Source organism: Chiloscyllium plagiosum, unplaced genomic scaffold (assembly GCF_037043375.1).
Source record: "Chiloscyllium plagiosum isolate Xiang-an unplaced genomic scaffold, Cpla_swu_hap1 HiC_scaffold_8, whole genome shotgun sequence".
NCBI lineage: Eukaryota > Metazoa > Chordata > Chondrichthyes > Orectolobiformes > Hemiscylliidae > Chiloscyllium > Chiloscyllium plagiosum.
In genome coordinates, this window is record NW_028270146.1 from 22,327,219 (window position 1) to 22,344,749 (window position 17,531).

At 43.4% G+C, this 17,531-nt stretch overlaps 1 protein-coding gene across 2 annotated transcripts in view; it reads right to left on the reverse strand.

Moving 5' to 3' along the window:
* The window catches only part of LOC122553394 (latent-transforming growth factor beta-binding protein 2-like), a 465,241-nt gene that overhangs the window by 187,197 nt on the left and 260,513 nt on the right, over window positions 1-17,531 (reverse strand). For both annotated transcript variants that reach the window (XM_087989653.1, XM_087989652.1), the window contains exons 11-12: window positions 14,909-15,073; window positions 12,304-12,501 (exon numbers count right to left, since the gene is read on the reverse strand). In XM_087989653.1, the coding sequence (XP_087845779.1) occupies window positions 12,304-12,501; window positions 14,909-15,073 (363 nt within the window). The remainder of the gene's footprint in view (window positions 1-12,303; window positions 12,502-14,908; window positions 15,074-17,531) is intronic.

A 17,531-nucleotide genomic window follows, 5' to 3' on the forward strand; every position in this document is an offset into this window, starting at 1 on the left:
CATGGAGGAGAGGCTCTAGCAATGACATTGGCACCACATTTAAAATGCTGTGAAGTTTGTATTTACTAATGACAACCTCTCATCATGTGCAGGCTGCATACTGATAATTTCCCATCCATATCTACTGGTGTTGCAGTGCTGGTATCCTCACTTCTAGAATAGGAGGCATGGGAAGTCTCACCGACTTTGAGCGGTTGATTAGGAAAATATCTTCATCTATAAAAAAGACCTATCGCATGCCTGCCTGGAAAGCAGAATGCAGCTACATTGGCAGCAGGAAGACCCTGGGGGATCTGAAGGTTTAACAATGCCCCCCTCCCCTCAAGGCTACAAGGACAGTGTGTGATGTCCACTCCCCTAGGGATGGAAGGAAGTTTCTGCCCTGCCTGACCCAACTTACTAATATTTAGATTCTTCAGATCCCAAGCATCAGGTAGAAACTGAATGGCAACAACTCACAACATAAAAGTCACTCAGTGACTCCAGCTCACTGGCTGCCCATCTACACCTCCATCTTAGGCAGCAGCATCCAACAAAGAGTCATAGATTCACACCACATGGAAACAGACCTTTCGGTCCACGTTGTTAATGTCAACCCAGGTTTGCTAAATTGAATTAGTCCCATTTTCCTGCATTTGGCTCATGTCCCTCTAAACCTTTGCCATCCGTGTACCTGTTCAATTGTATTTTAAATTGTACCTGTCTCTACCACTTCCTCTGTTACCTCGTTCAATATACACACCACCCTCTTTGTGAAATAGTTGTCCCTCAGGTCCCTTTTAAATCCTTCCCTTCTCATCTTAAACCTTTGCCCTCTACTTTTGGACTCCCCTACCTTGGGGAAAAGACTGTGGCTATTGGCCCCATTCATGCCCCTCATGATTTTATAAGCCTCTATAAGTTCACCCCTCAACCTTGTTTGCACAGGGAAAAATGTCCCAGCCTATCCTAATAACTCAAATCTTCCAGTCTGGATAATGCTCTTGTGCCACCAGCAGTGGTTAGCACTGCTACCTCACAGTGCCAGGGACCTGGGTTTGATTCCTGCCTCAGGTGACTGTGTGGAATTTGCATATTCTCCCTGTGCAGGTTGCTCTGGTTTCCTCCCATAATCCAAAGATGTGCAGGCCAGGTGAATTGGCCGTGCTAAATTGCCAAGTCAAGGGTAAATATAGGGTAAGGGAATGGGTCTGTGTGGGTTAATTTTCGGAGGGTCAGTGACTTGTTGGGTCAAAGAGCCTGTTTCCATAGTATTGGGAAGCTAACCAATCTTTTCTGCACCCTAATATCCTTGCTGTAACAGGGTGACCAGAATTGTATGCAGTACTCCAAACGTGGCCTCACCAGTGTCTTATACAGTCTTAACATGCCATTCCAATTCCTGTACTCACTGGTCTGACCGATGAAGGCAAGCATACTAAATGCCTTCTTCACCACCTTTCTATGTGTGATACATCTCAGAGTACGCTCCCATGGGCAGTGATTGCATTCACCCACAGAAGACGGCATGAGGCGCATACCAGCCTCAACATGACCTTATTGCAAGCTTTATACCCATTACAAGATGATTCTGCATGTCAATGCTGCACTTTCAGTGCTCCAGCACCACCTGGAGTGGCACGGGGACTCAGTGATTAGCACTGTTGCCTCACAGTGCCAATGACCCGGGTTTGATTCCAACCTTGGGCAACACATCTGGTTGGAGTTTGCACATTTTCTCCATGTCTGCGTGGGTTTCTTCTGGGTGCTCTGGTTTCTTCCCAAAGTCCAAAGATGTGCAGGTTAGGTGAATTGGCCATGCTAAATTATCCCATAGTGTTCAGGACATGTGAAGGTTAGGTGCATTAGTCATGGGTAAATATAGGGTAGGGACAATGGGTCTGGGTGGGTTACTTTTCAGAGGGTTGGTGTAGACTTGTTGGGCCGAAGGGCCTGTTTCCACACTGTAGGGATTCTATGTTTATAGGAATGTTGTTGCCAGGACACTTTAGACAGGTTTTAGTCTGAATAGACTGGACCAGGGAATACCTCAGGGCTCCTCACTTACTCACATACTCACTTTGCATGCACTTGGATCCTCACAGTACCTCTGCCTTAGACAGAGCTTAAAGGCTCACAGTCCTTCTGTCTTGCCTTGGGTCTTAGCAGAGATACAAAGCCAGGCAGGCTAGTCTGGCACAAAGCCAGGCAGGCAAGCTTACACAGCAAATTGACTGCGTGTGACTGTGTCTCAAAATCCAAGGGGAATAGACCTCAGTCAGCTCAAGGGAGACAGCTTTCAGTCAGGGGTCTCCTGTGCAGTATGTCAAAGGTATCATCCAAGATCGATCCAGGGGCTTGAACATGGTCAGTCTGTAATTTGGGTGGTCACAGTCAAAGGGCCTGCACCTCTACAATCCTGGAAGTGGGACACGGTCAATCCTATATGTCGAGGGCAACCAGCACAGGGAGCCATGGCAAATCAGTTGGGAAGCTCCATAGAGATCAGTCAGGGGTTTGGATACTCACCAATCAGGGCTGTCCATCCAATTAATTCAGAAGCGTGGGCTATAGTCAATCCTGGCAGGCAGCTCAATGAAAGTGAAGGGGGTTGTCAGGGGCCACTGCTGAGTAGTGGTTAACTGTGGGGATTGAAGGCAGCATGCAATATGTGAAATTGTGGGGACAGGACCATGCATTGGAGCATATATGTTAATGTGAAAGGGGGCTGGTCATCAATGGTCACAACAACTCTGGCTTCAATGGGTGAATGGTTGAGTGAAGATTCACATCAGACACACGTGAGGTATAGCATTCACCACTGGACACATGGAGCACCATAATGATTACAGTGATACATTATGTAACCTTTCAATCTACATGCTCTCTCATACAGGTCAGCCTGTAGCTGAACAATGGAGAATGACTAAAGGTGAAGAGTGCAGAGACTGGGTGCTATGATCCCAGTTGATATTAATGTTGACCAATTCAGCCTTCAGAGTGAAACCTGGCCTGGTAGACTCTTTGAGGAGAAAGTGAGGACTGCAGATGCTGGAGATCAGAGCTGAAAATGTATTGCTGGAAAAGCGCAGCAGGTCAGGCAGCATCCAAGGAGCAGGAGAATTGACGTTTCGGGCATGAGCCCTTCCCACCCCTTCCTAGACTTTCCATTTCTATCTCGGGCGACCGAATCAACACGGACATTTACTATAAACCGACCGACTCCCATAGCTACCTAGACTACATCTCCTCCCACCTTGCCCCCTGTAAAAACACCATCCCATATTCCCAATTCCTTCGTCTCCGCCGCATCTGCTCCCAGGAGGACCAGTTCCAATACCGTACAACCCAGATGGCCTCCTTCTTCAAAGACCGCAATTTCCCCCCAGACGTGGTCGACAATGCCCTCCACCACATCTCCTCCACTTCCCGCTCCTCCGCCCTTGAGCCCTGCCCCTCCAATCGCCACCAGGGCAGAACTCCACTGGTCCTCACCTACCACCCCACCAACCTCCATAAACATCGTGTCATCCGTCGTCATTTCTGCCATCTCCAAACAGACCCCACCATCAGGGATATATTTCCCTCCCCTCCCCTCCCCTATCAGCGTTCCGAAAAGACCACTCCCTTCATGACTCCCTCTTCAGGTCCACACCCCCCATCAACCCAACCTCCACTCCTGGCACCTTCCCCTGCAACCGCAAGAAATGCAAAACTTGCGCCCACACCTCCCCCCTTACTTCCCTCCAAGGCCCCAAGGGATCCTTCCATATCCACCACAAATTCACCTGCACCTCCACACACATCATTTACTGCATCCGCTGCACCCGATGTGGCCTCCTCTATATTGGGGAGACAGGCCGCCTACTTGTGGAATGTTTCAGAGAACACCTCTGGGACACCCGGACCAACCAACCCAACCACCCCGTGGCTCAACACTTCAACTCCCCCTCCCACTCCACCAAGGACATGCAGGTCCTTGGACTCCTCCATCGCCAGACCATGGCAACACGACGGCTGGAGGAAGAGCGCCTCATCTTCCGCCTAGAAACCCTCCAACCACAAGGGATGAACTCAGATTTCTCCAGTTTCCTCATTTCCCCTCCCCCCACCTTGTCTCAGTCCCAACCCTCGAACTCAGCACCGCCTTTCTAACCTGCAATCTTCTTCCTGACCTCTCCGTCCCCACCCCCACTCCGGCCTATCACCCTCACCTTAACCTCCTTCCACCTATCGCATTTCCAACGCCCCTCCCCCAAGTCCCTCCTCCCTACCTTTTATCTTAGCCTGCTGGACACACTTTCCTCATTCCTGAAGAAGGGCTCATGCCCAAAACGTCGATTCTCCTGCTCCTTGGATGCTGCCTGACCTGCTGCACTTTTCCAGCAACACATTTTCAGCTCTGGTAGACTCTTTGCTTTATTTGTGAACCGTGGCAATTAGTTACTGAATACATGCACAAGAATCATGGTAAAAAGGAAAAAGCATGCACTACATTACACCAGACAGTTGAAATACAATCATTAAGGCATCAGAAATTGTTTCAAATACACACTACTCCATCTTGCCCAGCAATATTGTTACAAACACCTAACACGAGAAGTGAAGAGTTGCAATTATTTCCACACCAGACATTCCTACACGGCCTGCATAGCTGCACTCAGATTCTTTCTAGTGAGGTTCTACACATACACAAGATGTTTTTTTTAAATTGGTATCTCTGCCTGAAACACCTAAAACAAACTGTAAGCTAAACTCACCAATTGTTTTAACTTCAAAGCAAACCCGATTGCTGAAGCTCAGGTTGCAGCGGTCACTGTCTGGCACAGCCCCATACAAGAACTGACTGAATTCTACATGTTCCTGGCTCTCACTGTGTGTCCCTTGACCCCTGTCATTAGGCTACAACTCAAATTTTCTTATCATTTTTAAAATCCACTGAACTGCTAACCCTATTTTTTTTTACTGGAAGGGTTTTTAAAATACTATTATAAAAGGCAAGGAAACAAACAAACCTGCCAACTCACAGCCACGAAACTCACAAAACAACTCTAAGAGGAAAATTAAATTAAAACCAACTCCCCTCTTCTTAACAAATAAAATGCAAAATAAGAACTAAACTTGAGGTTGCACAGCACAGAATGTCAGAATAGCTATGGTGCAAAATGAGACCATTTGGCCCATTGGGCCTATACCAATTCTTTTATCTAATGCCAATCCCCTGCCTCTTCCCCATTTCCCTTCACACGTTACAATCCAAACAACTATCTTGAATGCCTCAACTGAATGTGCCTCTGCCACGTTTCCAGGCTGTGCATTCTAAATCCTAACCTTGATCCAGACCTGAAAAATATCCAGCGACCGCTATTCTGTTTTTAACCATCAGCCAATTTTATTTGTGTTTGAGTTCGATTTACCGTTGAGTTCGATTTACTTGTACCAAGATAAAATGAGAAATGTTTTGTGTGCTAGACGGGCAGATTGTACCAAACAAAGTGCAGCACGGTAGCAAAACAGAGTGAAGATACAATGTTACAGCTGCAGACAAGGTGCAGAGACAGATCAGAATGAAAGTTTGAGAGGTCTGTTCAAAAGTCTGATAACAGCAGGGAATACACTGTTCTTGAATCTGTAACAGGGAAGAAGCTATCTATGTTGTGTCCACATTGCCACTGTCCCTTTGATAATATTGCACTTAATGCCAAGGGAAACCGGCCACTTCAGGAGGAAGAGATGGCATCCCTAGAGACTGCGCAGTCAGCTTCACTCGTCCACACCTTCCAACGGTGTAAATCCCAAAACGTATCAGTTTGCACACCGATTCAAGCATTCAAACTGGTGAGCACAGCATAGATGGGGCCCAGCAGCAGACGGAGCCCATCACAGGTCAGTTCACTATCAGTTTGAGGACGGCAACAGACCATGTTGATGTTGAGCCTGAGGATGGAGTCATCAGCAAATGCTGCAGTTGCATCATAAGTTGAGGGACTGTGTGGTGGAGCTTCCAGATGCTGTGCATTCTCAAAACACAGATAATAGAGAATGGAGGCATCTATCCTAGCATTGTCAGATCTCGGGTGTATGGATGCTTTCTACCATCCAACTCAAAAGAACTGACTGATGAGATAGTCAATGCAATTGTTTTAATGTTTCAAACATCCTTGATTCAAGGATGGTTCCATTAGAATATAACAAAATAAAAACTAGGAGCAATTCAGCCTCTCAAGCCTGCTCCACCATATAATATAATCGTGGCTAATCTCATCTCGGCCTTAACTCCAGTTCCTTGCCTGCCATTATTAATTAAAAATCTGTCTGTCTCTTCTCTTAATATAATCAGTGTCCTGGTGTCCAATGTTGTCTGGGGGAGTGAACTCCACAGATTCACAACCCTTTGAGAGAAGTCATTCCTCTTCATCTCTGTTTTAAATCTGCTACCCCTTATCTTAAAATTATAACTTCTTATTCTAGATTGCTTCACAAGAGGAAACATCCTCTCTACATCTACTTTGTCAATCTTCTTTAGTATCTTATATGCCTCAATTAGAGTTCTCATTCTTCTAAGTGCTAGAGAGTATCGGTCTAAATTGCTCAGTATCTCTTCATAAGATAAAGCCCTCATCTCGAGAATCAATCTAGATAATCTGATTGGAATATACTGAATGTAACTACTTTATTCAAAAACTGATGGAGACGGAAAGTTACAGGCCAGTTGGTTGAACATCTGTCATAGGGAAAATATCAGAAGCTATTACTAAAGAGATTACAGCAGAGTACTCCGATAAGTTAAAGGTAAGCAGGCACAGCTAACGCAGTTTGTGAAAGGGAAATCATGTTTGACTAATCTATTGGAGTTTTTTGAGGAGGTAACATGTAGTAGATAAAGGGGATGTGGTTGACATATTGTACTTGGATTCCCAGAAGGCACTTTATAATGTGTTTTGTCAAAGGCCGTTGTGGTAGATAAAATCAGAAGTCACATGACACCAGGTTATCATAGAATCCCTAGAGTGTGGAAACAGGCCATTTGGCCCAACAAGTCTACACTGAACCTCCGAAGGATAACCCATCCAGATCCATTCCCCTGACTAATGCACCTAACTTACATATCCCTGAATACTATGGGCAATTTAGCATGGCAAATTCACCTGACCTGCACATCTTTGGATTGTGGGAAGAAACCAGAGCACCTGAAGGAAACCCACACAGACACAAAGAGAATGTGCAAACTCCACACAGGCAGACAGTCACCTGAGGCTGGAATTGAACCCAGGTCCCTGGTGTTGTGAGGCAGCAGTGCTAACCACTGAGCCAGTGTGCCACCCGACACAGATTTATTTAAAATCACAAGCTATCGGAGCACTGTTCCTTCGTCAGGTGACTTGTAACTTTGTTCACTCCAGTCCAACACCAGTGCCTCCACATCATGGAAAATAAAAGGTCATGGTGGAGGGGGTGACACATTGGCATGGATAGAAGATTGGCTGGCTAACAGGAAACAGAGAGCAGGAATAAATGGGTCTTCTTCAGTGAGACAACATAATGAGTGATGTGTGATAGGGATTGGTACTGGGACCTCAAAAGTTTATAATCAGAAGTGCAGTAAGAGATAGATGTTGTGGCCTCATAAATTGCTCATGTAACAAAGGTAGCTAGGAAAGACTGCATCTAGAGTACTGTGCACAATATTAGTCACCTTCTTAAAAGAAGGATGTAAATACATTTGAGACAGTTCACAAAACATTTGCTTAACTATTACCTGGAATAGGGGGTCATCTTTTGAAGCAAAGTTGAACAGGCTGGTTCATATTGGCTGGAGTTTTGAAGAGTGAAAGCTGAGTTGATTGAAACATATCAGCTCTGAACAATCTGGACAGGATAGCTACAGAAAGGACATTTCCACTGATGGAAGAACCTGGAACTAAGGGGTCATTATTTAAAAATCAAGGGTCACACCTTTAAAACAGAGATGAGTTTTTTTTTCTCGGAGAGGGTTGAGAGGCTTTGGAACTCCTCTTCTTGATGGATGTAGCGTCCTTGAATAATTTTAAAACAAAGGTAGATAGATTCTTGCTTAATCAAGAAAGTGAAAGGTTATCATGAGTAGGCAGGTGTGTGGATTAGTCATGACCTTATTGAATGGCAGAGCAGGCTAGAGGGGCTGAATGGCCTCCCTCTGCTCCTAACTTGCATGTTTGTGTGTATTAAACCTAATTGTGCCATTTAACAAAAGACTAATGTATTAGTGCTACATCGTCTTTAATTTCTTGCTACTCTGTGTGCCTTCACTTGGCTATACAAGTGGCATAGCTGACACTTCATTGTAAGTATATTTGTGAATCCCCTTGGTTCCTCCAAAGTGCAGGTTGCAAGAGATAAGGCTGTGTCATTGCTGCAGACCTGCCGAAGTGTAATGTGTGACGGAGGCTGGGCGATGACAGCAAAAGAATGGAAGAGCCATTGGGGCTGCATAAAGGTAATTCTTTTTTGCTATGATTTCAACATGTAGTGTCTAGTGTACTAACTTGCTATAAATACATGACTTCTGTCTCTCTGCTGTAATCGCTTTCACTTCAGAATGTAGCAGCTGTTAAACACATTGCATGAAACATGATGGCAGAATAGTGCTGTTGAGATGGAGTGAATTTTCAGAGCTCCAGAAAGAGCCATCTACCAGGGGGAGGAAAGCAAAGGAAAAATTTTAAAAAAGGCTGTGTGTAACTTTGAAGTGCTAAGTGATTCAGGCTGTTAATATTCCACTCCTCACTGCTGTGGAAATGAAAAAAGACAAAGGGCATAATCAGAGTGTTATTTGCTTTCGGTGGTAAAACTATGAACTAGCCACAACATTAAGCAAAAAGGTTGATCAAATCTTATCGGTGCTTGGGAGAGAATATTGCATGCTAGATCTCACTGAGAAGCAGAGAACACAGTTGAAAGTATTTCAACTTCATTTTTACATCTTCAGCAAGTCAATGATCTACACAATGGTGATTGTGGTTGTCCTGTGGCAGGTCTAATACCTCTCCTCTGCATCTGGAGGAGGGTTTCTCAAAACACGTCCTCACTGGGTAGCTCCTTCTTCTAGATATCCATCGCTGAAGGTATGTGTGAGGGTCAGAGAAGCTTGGCACTGAGATTACTGAAGTACTTAGGTGTAATGACAGGCTCCCAATAAAAGAAACATACACCTTAGGTAAGCAAGATCTCTTTTCATTGATAAACTGATGCCTTGCCTGCTTCATGCACACTGTCAATCACACCCTGCATCTGGGGGTGGCCTACAATGGGCCTAAGCCCAATGGACACCAGGGCTTGACTCTCTGGATTGATACAGTAGTGTACAGTCAGGCTCTCTTGGAAAGGCACTGGTTACTATCTCGATATGTTGATGCAGTGCAGACTGCAAGATCCTATATATACATCCAGTGGAGTCGAACAGTGTGGCGCTGGAAAAGCACAACAGGTCAGGCAGCATCTGAAAAGCAGGAGAATTGATGTTACGGGCCTAAATCCTTCATCATGCTCCTTGCACGCTTGCTGAGCTGCTGTGCTTTTCCAGCGCCACACTTTTCAATTCTGATCACCAGCATTTGCAGTCCTCACTTTCTGCATACATCCAGTGGATGCAGAGGAGATCCAGAAATGCAGAAGATTGCTGCCATGGTGACATATCAGCTGTTCACCAACTCCAATTAGGCTCCGCTCCAAACAACAGTGCAGCACACTAATCCGTGAGAGCATCTCTAGACAGACACATTCTCAGAAGCACAGCTGCTTGAACAGTGAGGACTCTGTATGTCACCGAGACTTGGATCATAGACTCTCTGTTGAAGATAACCACTTCTACATGAAAGAGGCTGCATTGCCCTGCTTCCTCTTCTCCAGTATCTCCATTCTGAGACAGACTCTCCTGTTCACTCTGACATTGCTGACCACATGTTGTTTATGCCTGTATTATCCTTCTGCTGTCTTCTTTCTCTTCTCCAATGGGAATTTTGAAGCCTAAATGAGTCCTATGGCAGGTGGCCTCTCTCAGTGTAGAAGGTCTTTTATACAAATGGCACATCCCCTCATTTGCCCCCATTTATTTCCACAAATGACAATTGATTCTTGGTCAATTGTCAGTTATAAATCTGCGATAGATTTTTTTTTGTTAAGAATAAATTCAGGGAAATAGATTTAAGGGATATGGGCATAAAGCAGGTATCTGAAGTTAGACCACAGATCTAATTTGATGAAGGGGCAGTGCTCTGAAAGCTTGTGATTTCAATTACACTGTTGGACTATAACCTAGTGTCTTGTGACATATCATTTCAGGCAGACTTTGAATTCATTCTTAATTTATGAAACGTTAAATAATTTCTGTCTGCTGTCAGCACCAGATTCTAGGGTTTCATTGTTGCTTATTGCTTGTTGTCTTTGCATCTTTAATAATTTATAAGTGTGACATGCAGATGAAATGGCTGAGAGATTTTCTTTTACTCAATGAACATATTAAACATAGCTCTTGATTGCAAAGATGTGGCCAGAGTTAGTGGATTGCTTTTGTGAGAGTTGAGTTATAGAGGTAAGGGAATGCTGGAAAAAGACTTAGATGGTTGGAGATGGTTACGTATGGGATGTGCTATGTTGGTTAGGATTGCACTACTCAATCAGATATAACTTCGGTTATTATAGTAATTCAAGAAAATTTTCGGCTGATGCTCTCATGAGTATTGCCATCCTTATCACAAACTACCTTATCATCAGAACTCTCATCTACCACAAGATGTAAAGGAATGTCACAAATGTTATAGAGTCATAGAGATCTACAGCACAGAAAAAGGCCATTTGGCCCATCATATCTCTGCTAGTAAAAAACAATCATCTGACTCTTCTAATCCCATTTTCTAGCAGTTGACTCACAGCCTTGTTTGTGTTGGCATCACAAGTCCACATATAAATACCTAAATGTTATGAGGGTTTCTGCCTCTATGACCCTCACTGAGTAAGTTCCAGACTTCCACCATCCTCTGGATGAAAATGTTTTCCTTTACATATCCCCTAAACTTTCTGCCCCTTACCTTAAATCTATGCCCTCACCCCAGTCATTGATCTTACCACCAAAGAGAAATGCTTTGTCCTATCTACCTATCTCTGCCACTCATAACTCTGTAAATAGAAAACAAAATGACTAAAAACTAATTTTGAATGATTTATTACTCTGGACAAAAATACCCTTTGTTATTTGTAGCAGAATGTTAATTGCAATTTTTTTTCTTCTAAATACCTTCTCTCTACCACATATATATTTGAACAACATGGATCTTGGGTATCTTGAGCCAACTTGTGGAATGTTTCAGAGAAGATCTCTGGGACACACGCACTCAACAATCCCATCACCCTGTGGCAGAATACTTTAACTCCTCCCACTCCTGGGACTCCTCCACTGCCAAACCCTAACCACCTGATGTCTGGAGGAAGAATGCCTCATCTTCTGGCTTGGAACCCTCCAACCACTCAGGATCAATGTGGATTTCACCAGTTTCCTCATTTCCCCTCCTTCCACCTTATTCCAGATCCAACGCTTCAACTCAACACTGCCCTCTTGAACTGTCCTACCTATCCATCTTCCTTCCCATCTATCCGCTTCACTCTTCTCTCCAAACTATCACTATCACCCTCACCTCCATCTAACTATCGTATTCCCAGCTACCTTCCTCCCAGCCCCACCCCCTCCCATTTATCTCTCAGTCCCCTTGGGCCACAAGCCTCATTCCTGATGAAGGGCTTATGCTCGAAATGTCGATTCTCCGGCTCCTCGGATGCTGCCTGACCTGCTGTGCTTTCTCAGCAACACACTCTTCGACTCTGATCTCCAGTATCTGCAGTCCTTGCTTTCTCCTAACATTGATCGAACTCAGTTACATATTAAGATGAAGGACGTAGTCGTAGAGAGTTAAATACTTTCCATCAGTGTAACAATAGGCATTCTTAATGTCAAATAGCATTCTAGAAGATGATCTATTATAGCTCCATCTACACTTGCCCCACTTTGTGATTATTTTTAATTGCAGAAATATGTGTTAAGTATTTTCACCTCTTCGCAAGGCAGCTATTCAATGTAGCATTTCTGATTATGGGGCTTGCCTGAAAGCAATTCAATCCACGGACACTAGATTGAAATTACCTAAAACTAATCTCACAAAAAACCTTTATTGTTGGCAGACAGTATCAGAGAGCACTCTCATTCTGTCAGTCTAAGGTAGATTCAAAGTCCTCACATAGAACTTAAATACAGCTTGCAAAATTAATGGATTTAAAGCAAAATAAAGTACTTACATCCTTCTAACCTAATAAATTCATCCTTTTCCTTTGAAGTTAAATCGGAATCCTTGATGGTGCTCTGCTGACTGTCAAGATATTGTTCAGAGGTAATCTGAGCTAATTCATGTTCTTCAGCAGGTCTCACTGAAATCTGGACGTGAGACCGAGAGTAATGATACCCATGACCCGCTGGACAGATTTCATCAAAGACAGCTGAAATAAAACAAGACGTTACGTGTAAAAATACTATTAAGGCAAGAGTCCATGTGTTGCACTGTCAATTTGTTGAAAACATGAATGTTTGACAGACATTGCTTTAAGTAAAAAAACATGTTTAATACAAAGATAATTAAACCTAGCCTATTTGATTCCCTCGTCACTATTATAAACTGTTCCCTCTAGTGTCAGAGTAAGGCACCACTTGTTATAATTGTTTCATGTTGAACTCACTTACACATCAGAAATCGGCTTATGTGGTTACGATAGAGCAATGTAATATACTGTTGTTAAATTAACCTCCAATACCAGAGTAGATGGTTTTTGGAATTATAAAACTAAACATTCAAATCTGTGATCACACTATTGTACCAGTAGCAGCTGCAAGCTATCCAGCTTGATAGCACTTGCTGATTTATACACAGTAATCCATATTTTCCCTTTGGTATTTTGTTAATAACTTGGTCATTCATAATGTTATAATGTTCCTAGCAGCTGTGTCAAGTATGCATACTTATATCATTTCTCCAAAACACTCCGGGGGTTGCTGTGATGGGATATTTATAATATTTTATCATTATTTGGGAACTTGGATTCGAAAGTGGAGAAATGATGGGTGGACGTAGGTTTGATTTGTATTTCTATACTCTGTATGGTAGGAAAGGGAGACATGAGGTAGATTCCTATAGAGGCCTGGGTGATGTGGGCGATGGGGGGGAACTGGGTCAAAATCAGATGAGATCTCTGAAGAGGTCTATCTTGATTTTGGGAGTATCTTACACCAAATTTTGGCATTTGATGAGCACATGGTGAGTTTTACACACTAGAGAGCAATTAAGATTAGATTGCTTACAGTGTGGAAATAGGCCCTTCGGCCCAACAAGTCCACACCGCCCTGCCAAAGCGCAACCCACCCATACCCCTACATTTACCCCTTACCTAACACTACGGGCAATTTAGCATGGCCAATTCACCTGACCTGCACATCTTTGGACTGTGGGAGGAAACCAGAGCACCCGGAGGAAACCCACGCAGACACGGGGAGAACGTGCAAACTCCACACAGTCAGTCGCCTGAGGCGGGAAGGTTGATTATAGCTTGTCACGTGCTTTTTAATGCACAATGCACCTCATTTTGTTTTTGCTAAAAAATTTTAAAAGTGTCATTAAACAGTTTTTAAAATTTCTTTCCAGCTTCCTATCTTACCAAATTCGAACATGGAAACCAGACCAGGTAGCTGTCAACTTCAACACGCTGCATGCTCCAAGGGTCTCCTTGTTGTATCTTGATATCTCAGGGCACATCCGTTGGGCACAGGCCACATGCACTCCACGTCCAAAGATACCAGCATTCGATATGTGCCAGACTCTAAGAACCCTAACAGCATATCTCTGGCCCACTTACAGGATGCTTCTGCACTTAAATGCTGTGCCAGCATTTGTAATGCTGCACGGGCCCAGCTCATGGACTGGACAAGGTCACACCGCCGGGCTCTTCATTTACTCCATAACTCCCAAGAATGTTAACATCATCCCTACCTTGCATTACCATGCCTTGGTGTGTCTTACCCCCTCAGCCAAAGAAACTAGACTCATGTTACTTCAGTTCTCCTATGCTGTTTGGTGCAGATGCATAGACCTCAGTCAAGTGCAGGGGATAGTCTTTGCTCAGGGTTCCCAGCACAGCTGAGGACTAAATGGTAAAACTTTAACCCGCTGTTGGGAACCCTCACTTTTACCTCCTCCCACCACCCTTCTATAAGTTGGAGGCCAAACCAGACAATTTCCCCTCGACATGCAGTTTTAGTAATATCAAAATTCTGCCAATAAATGGAAATGTTTTGAAATCAAATTTTTGTCAACTAAAAACTTACCCGCTTTGAAAAAGAAAACCAACAACTTAATCATATTATGTAACATAGCTTTAAAAAGCCTCACATTGTATCTGCTTGTTGATATCAGTGGTTAGCACTACTGCCTCACAGTGCCAGGGACCTGGGTTCAATTCCAGCCTTGGGTAACTGTATGTGTGTGGAATTTGCATGTTCTCTCTCTCTCTGTCTGTGTGGATTTCCTCCCACAGTCCAAAGATGTACAGGTTGGCTATGCAAAAAGGCCCATAGTGTCCAGGGATGTGCGGGCTAGATGTATTTTGCCAGGGGAAATGCAGAATTACAGCAATAGGAGTGTAGGTCTGGTTGGGATGCCCTTCAGAGGGTTGGTGTGGGCTGAATGGCCTGCTTCAACACTGTGGGGATCCTATGATTGAATTTTAAATATGAATAAACTATAACTTGCAAAGGCTACTTCAATTCTGACCTGTAGCTTTTTATAATAATATCCATCTCTTTCATATGTAATGATTTACAAAGAACAGTGAGGCAGCACGTGAAATAAATTATTACCTGAGCCAGGCAGCGGGCACTTTTCACAGTTTTTACCCCATCCTTTGCCCACTCGGCTACAGCAGCAGATCTGTTTCGTGATCTGCTGAGAAAGAGGCAGCGAGCAGTTCCTTCTGGACAGCGATCTAAAACAAGTGCCTTTTTCTACCGAAACAGCTTTGTCCGCTGAAAAGGAAAACCAATTGCAAAAAAACAAAATCAACACATTGCTCTCAGGAGGGTAGTTCAGGAGCTCAATCATCTCCTACCTTTGAATAACATTTACCCAACAAGCCCAATTCATTGCTGGTTTGAAATCAGAAAAGTTTCAAAACCCAAATGACTTTTGTTTCTTTTCAAATGCAGGTTGACTTGTTTTAAAATGCAGTTCCATATCATTGTTCATTGATGTGGTTTTACATTATGAACCAGAATGTGTTGTTTGTGCATAGAACAATACGGACTAAACTTCAAAAATACTTGTTTCTAAAAACTTTGTGATGTTCTGGAGACACATGAGCAAGTACATAAGCATATGTTCTCTTTTGTTCTTTTAAATTACACACCACCTTCCTCGAAAATATTAGAAATTTTCTTGAAGTAGCACTTCCCTAACAGTACTTTGATCAATTTTACAATAAGAATATTCACAGAAAGGAAGAAAGGTGGCAGCAAGGAATGGTGTCAGGATTATCAAAGAAGACTAAAATGAGATGAAAGAGCATGCACCAAGCACTGATCCTGTAAACCTTAACAAGTGGTTCAAAATAAACTTTAACTAAGGCCAATAACGGGCCTTTAGCCTACAAACAAGGAATTATGTACACCCCATGAGACAAGGTGAGGAGAAATCAATAATTTACTGTAGAAAGATTTTTTGCGTGCACAATTTCATTTATAGCCGTCATAAAACTGCAGGTCAAGTAATGAGTTTGCTGTGAATCACTTGACGGTGTCAATTGTGCTGTATAAATAATTGCCAGCTTTTCTTTCTCTACCATTTTACAATTCACCCTGTCACATAGTATTGAGCAATTAGAACCTAAAAGGATCCAGCTCATGGTTCAAAAGACTAATTGTCTCTCTGAAATAAGGTATTTTAACCCCAAAACCTACCCAACTGGAAACTGGTACAATTACAATCATGTAATGTAACTGAAAACAAGACAGAAGATGTAAAATAGGCAGCCTAGAAGTCTCCAAGCTTGATGTACTTTTATTCTAATATTGTCCTATTGGAGACTTATCGCACCTGAAAAGAATCCCAAAGAGGGCCCTCTTGTGGCAGAGTGGTAGTGACCCTCCCCCTGGATCAGGAGATGGGGGTTCAAGTTCCATCTGCTCCAGAGAAGGGTAATAGCATCCCTGAACAAGTTGATTGGATAAGTAGGTTAAATAAAAGCACCCCAAATGAAATATGGAGCTCCCTGATTCATCATTTGAAGAGACTAATCATACTAAAGCAAATGTCAGTAAGGGAATGTTAACATTCCTACTGTCACGGTGGCTCAGTGGTTAGCACTGTTGCCTCATATTGCCAAGGACCCAGGTTTGATTCCTGTCTCAGGCAACTGTCTGTGTGGAGTTTGCATATTCTCCCTGTGTCTGCATGGGTTTCCTCCGGGTGTTCCAGTTTCCTCCCATAATCCAAAGATGTGCAGCCAGGTGAATTGGCCATGCTAAATTGCCCCAAGTGTTAGGCGCATTAGTCAGGGGTATGCATAGGGTCTGGGTGGGTTACTCTGCGGAGGGTCAGTGTGGGCTTGTTGGGTCAAAGTGCCTGTTTCCATATTGTGGAGAATCTAATCTAATATTAAACTCAAGGTTGCAGGTTGTGGAAGAAAATACTCAGATGCCAATAATCTAATTTTCGATTATTACACAATGATCTCATGTAAAGTGTGAGATAAGGTTCAATTTCTGAGTTATAAACTGGGGGATGATGAATTATAATGCAGCACAAGTCCAAGAACAGAAATTAGGCCAGTCTAAAATGGTGGGAACTGAGTCAGTTGGGGTTACATGGCAGTGGGCATATTTCAGTTTCCAGGCAGTGGGAAAACATGTCCCTGCTAAAGCCCATGTCCCGCAGGAGCTGACATGGAATTCCTGGCAGAAGTGGGCAAATGTAAATGAAGTTCATTAATGACATTCCCCTTCTCCTACCCTGTTAATAAAATTAAAACTAGCATTATTGTCACTTGAGTACAGTGGAAACGTTATAAGTTACCACTTATGGCACCATCTTAGGTACAAAGGTATTCTTGATTCTTCATTACAAACCTTTAGGAGAAAAAAATTAGAAAAATAGAGAAATAAGAGGTCTAGCATTACAGATCATAATAATACATTGGAAAAATAAGGAAACAAAAATGTTCAGAATAACAATCCTTCCAACCCAGGAGAAAGTGAGGACTGCAGATGCTGGAGATTAGAGCCAAACAATGTGGTGCTGGAAAAGCACAGTTGGTCAGGCAGCATCTGAGGAGCAGGAGAGTCGATGTTTCAGAGAACATCTCCGGGACACGTGCACCAATCAACCCACCATCCTATGGCCGAACACTTCAACTCCCCCTCCCACTCTGCCAATGACATGCAAGTCACCAGACGCCTAAAGGAAGAATGCCTTATCTTCCACCTTTGG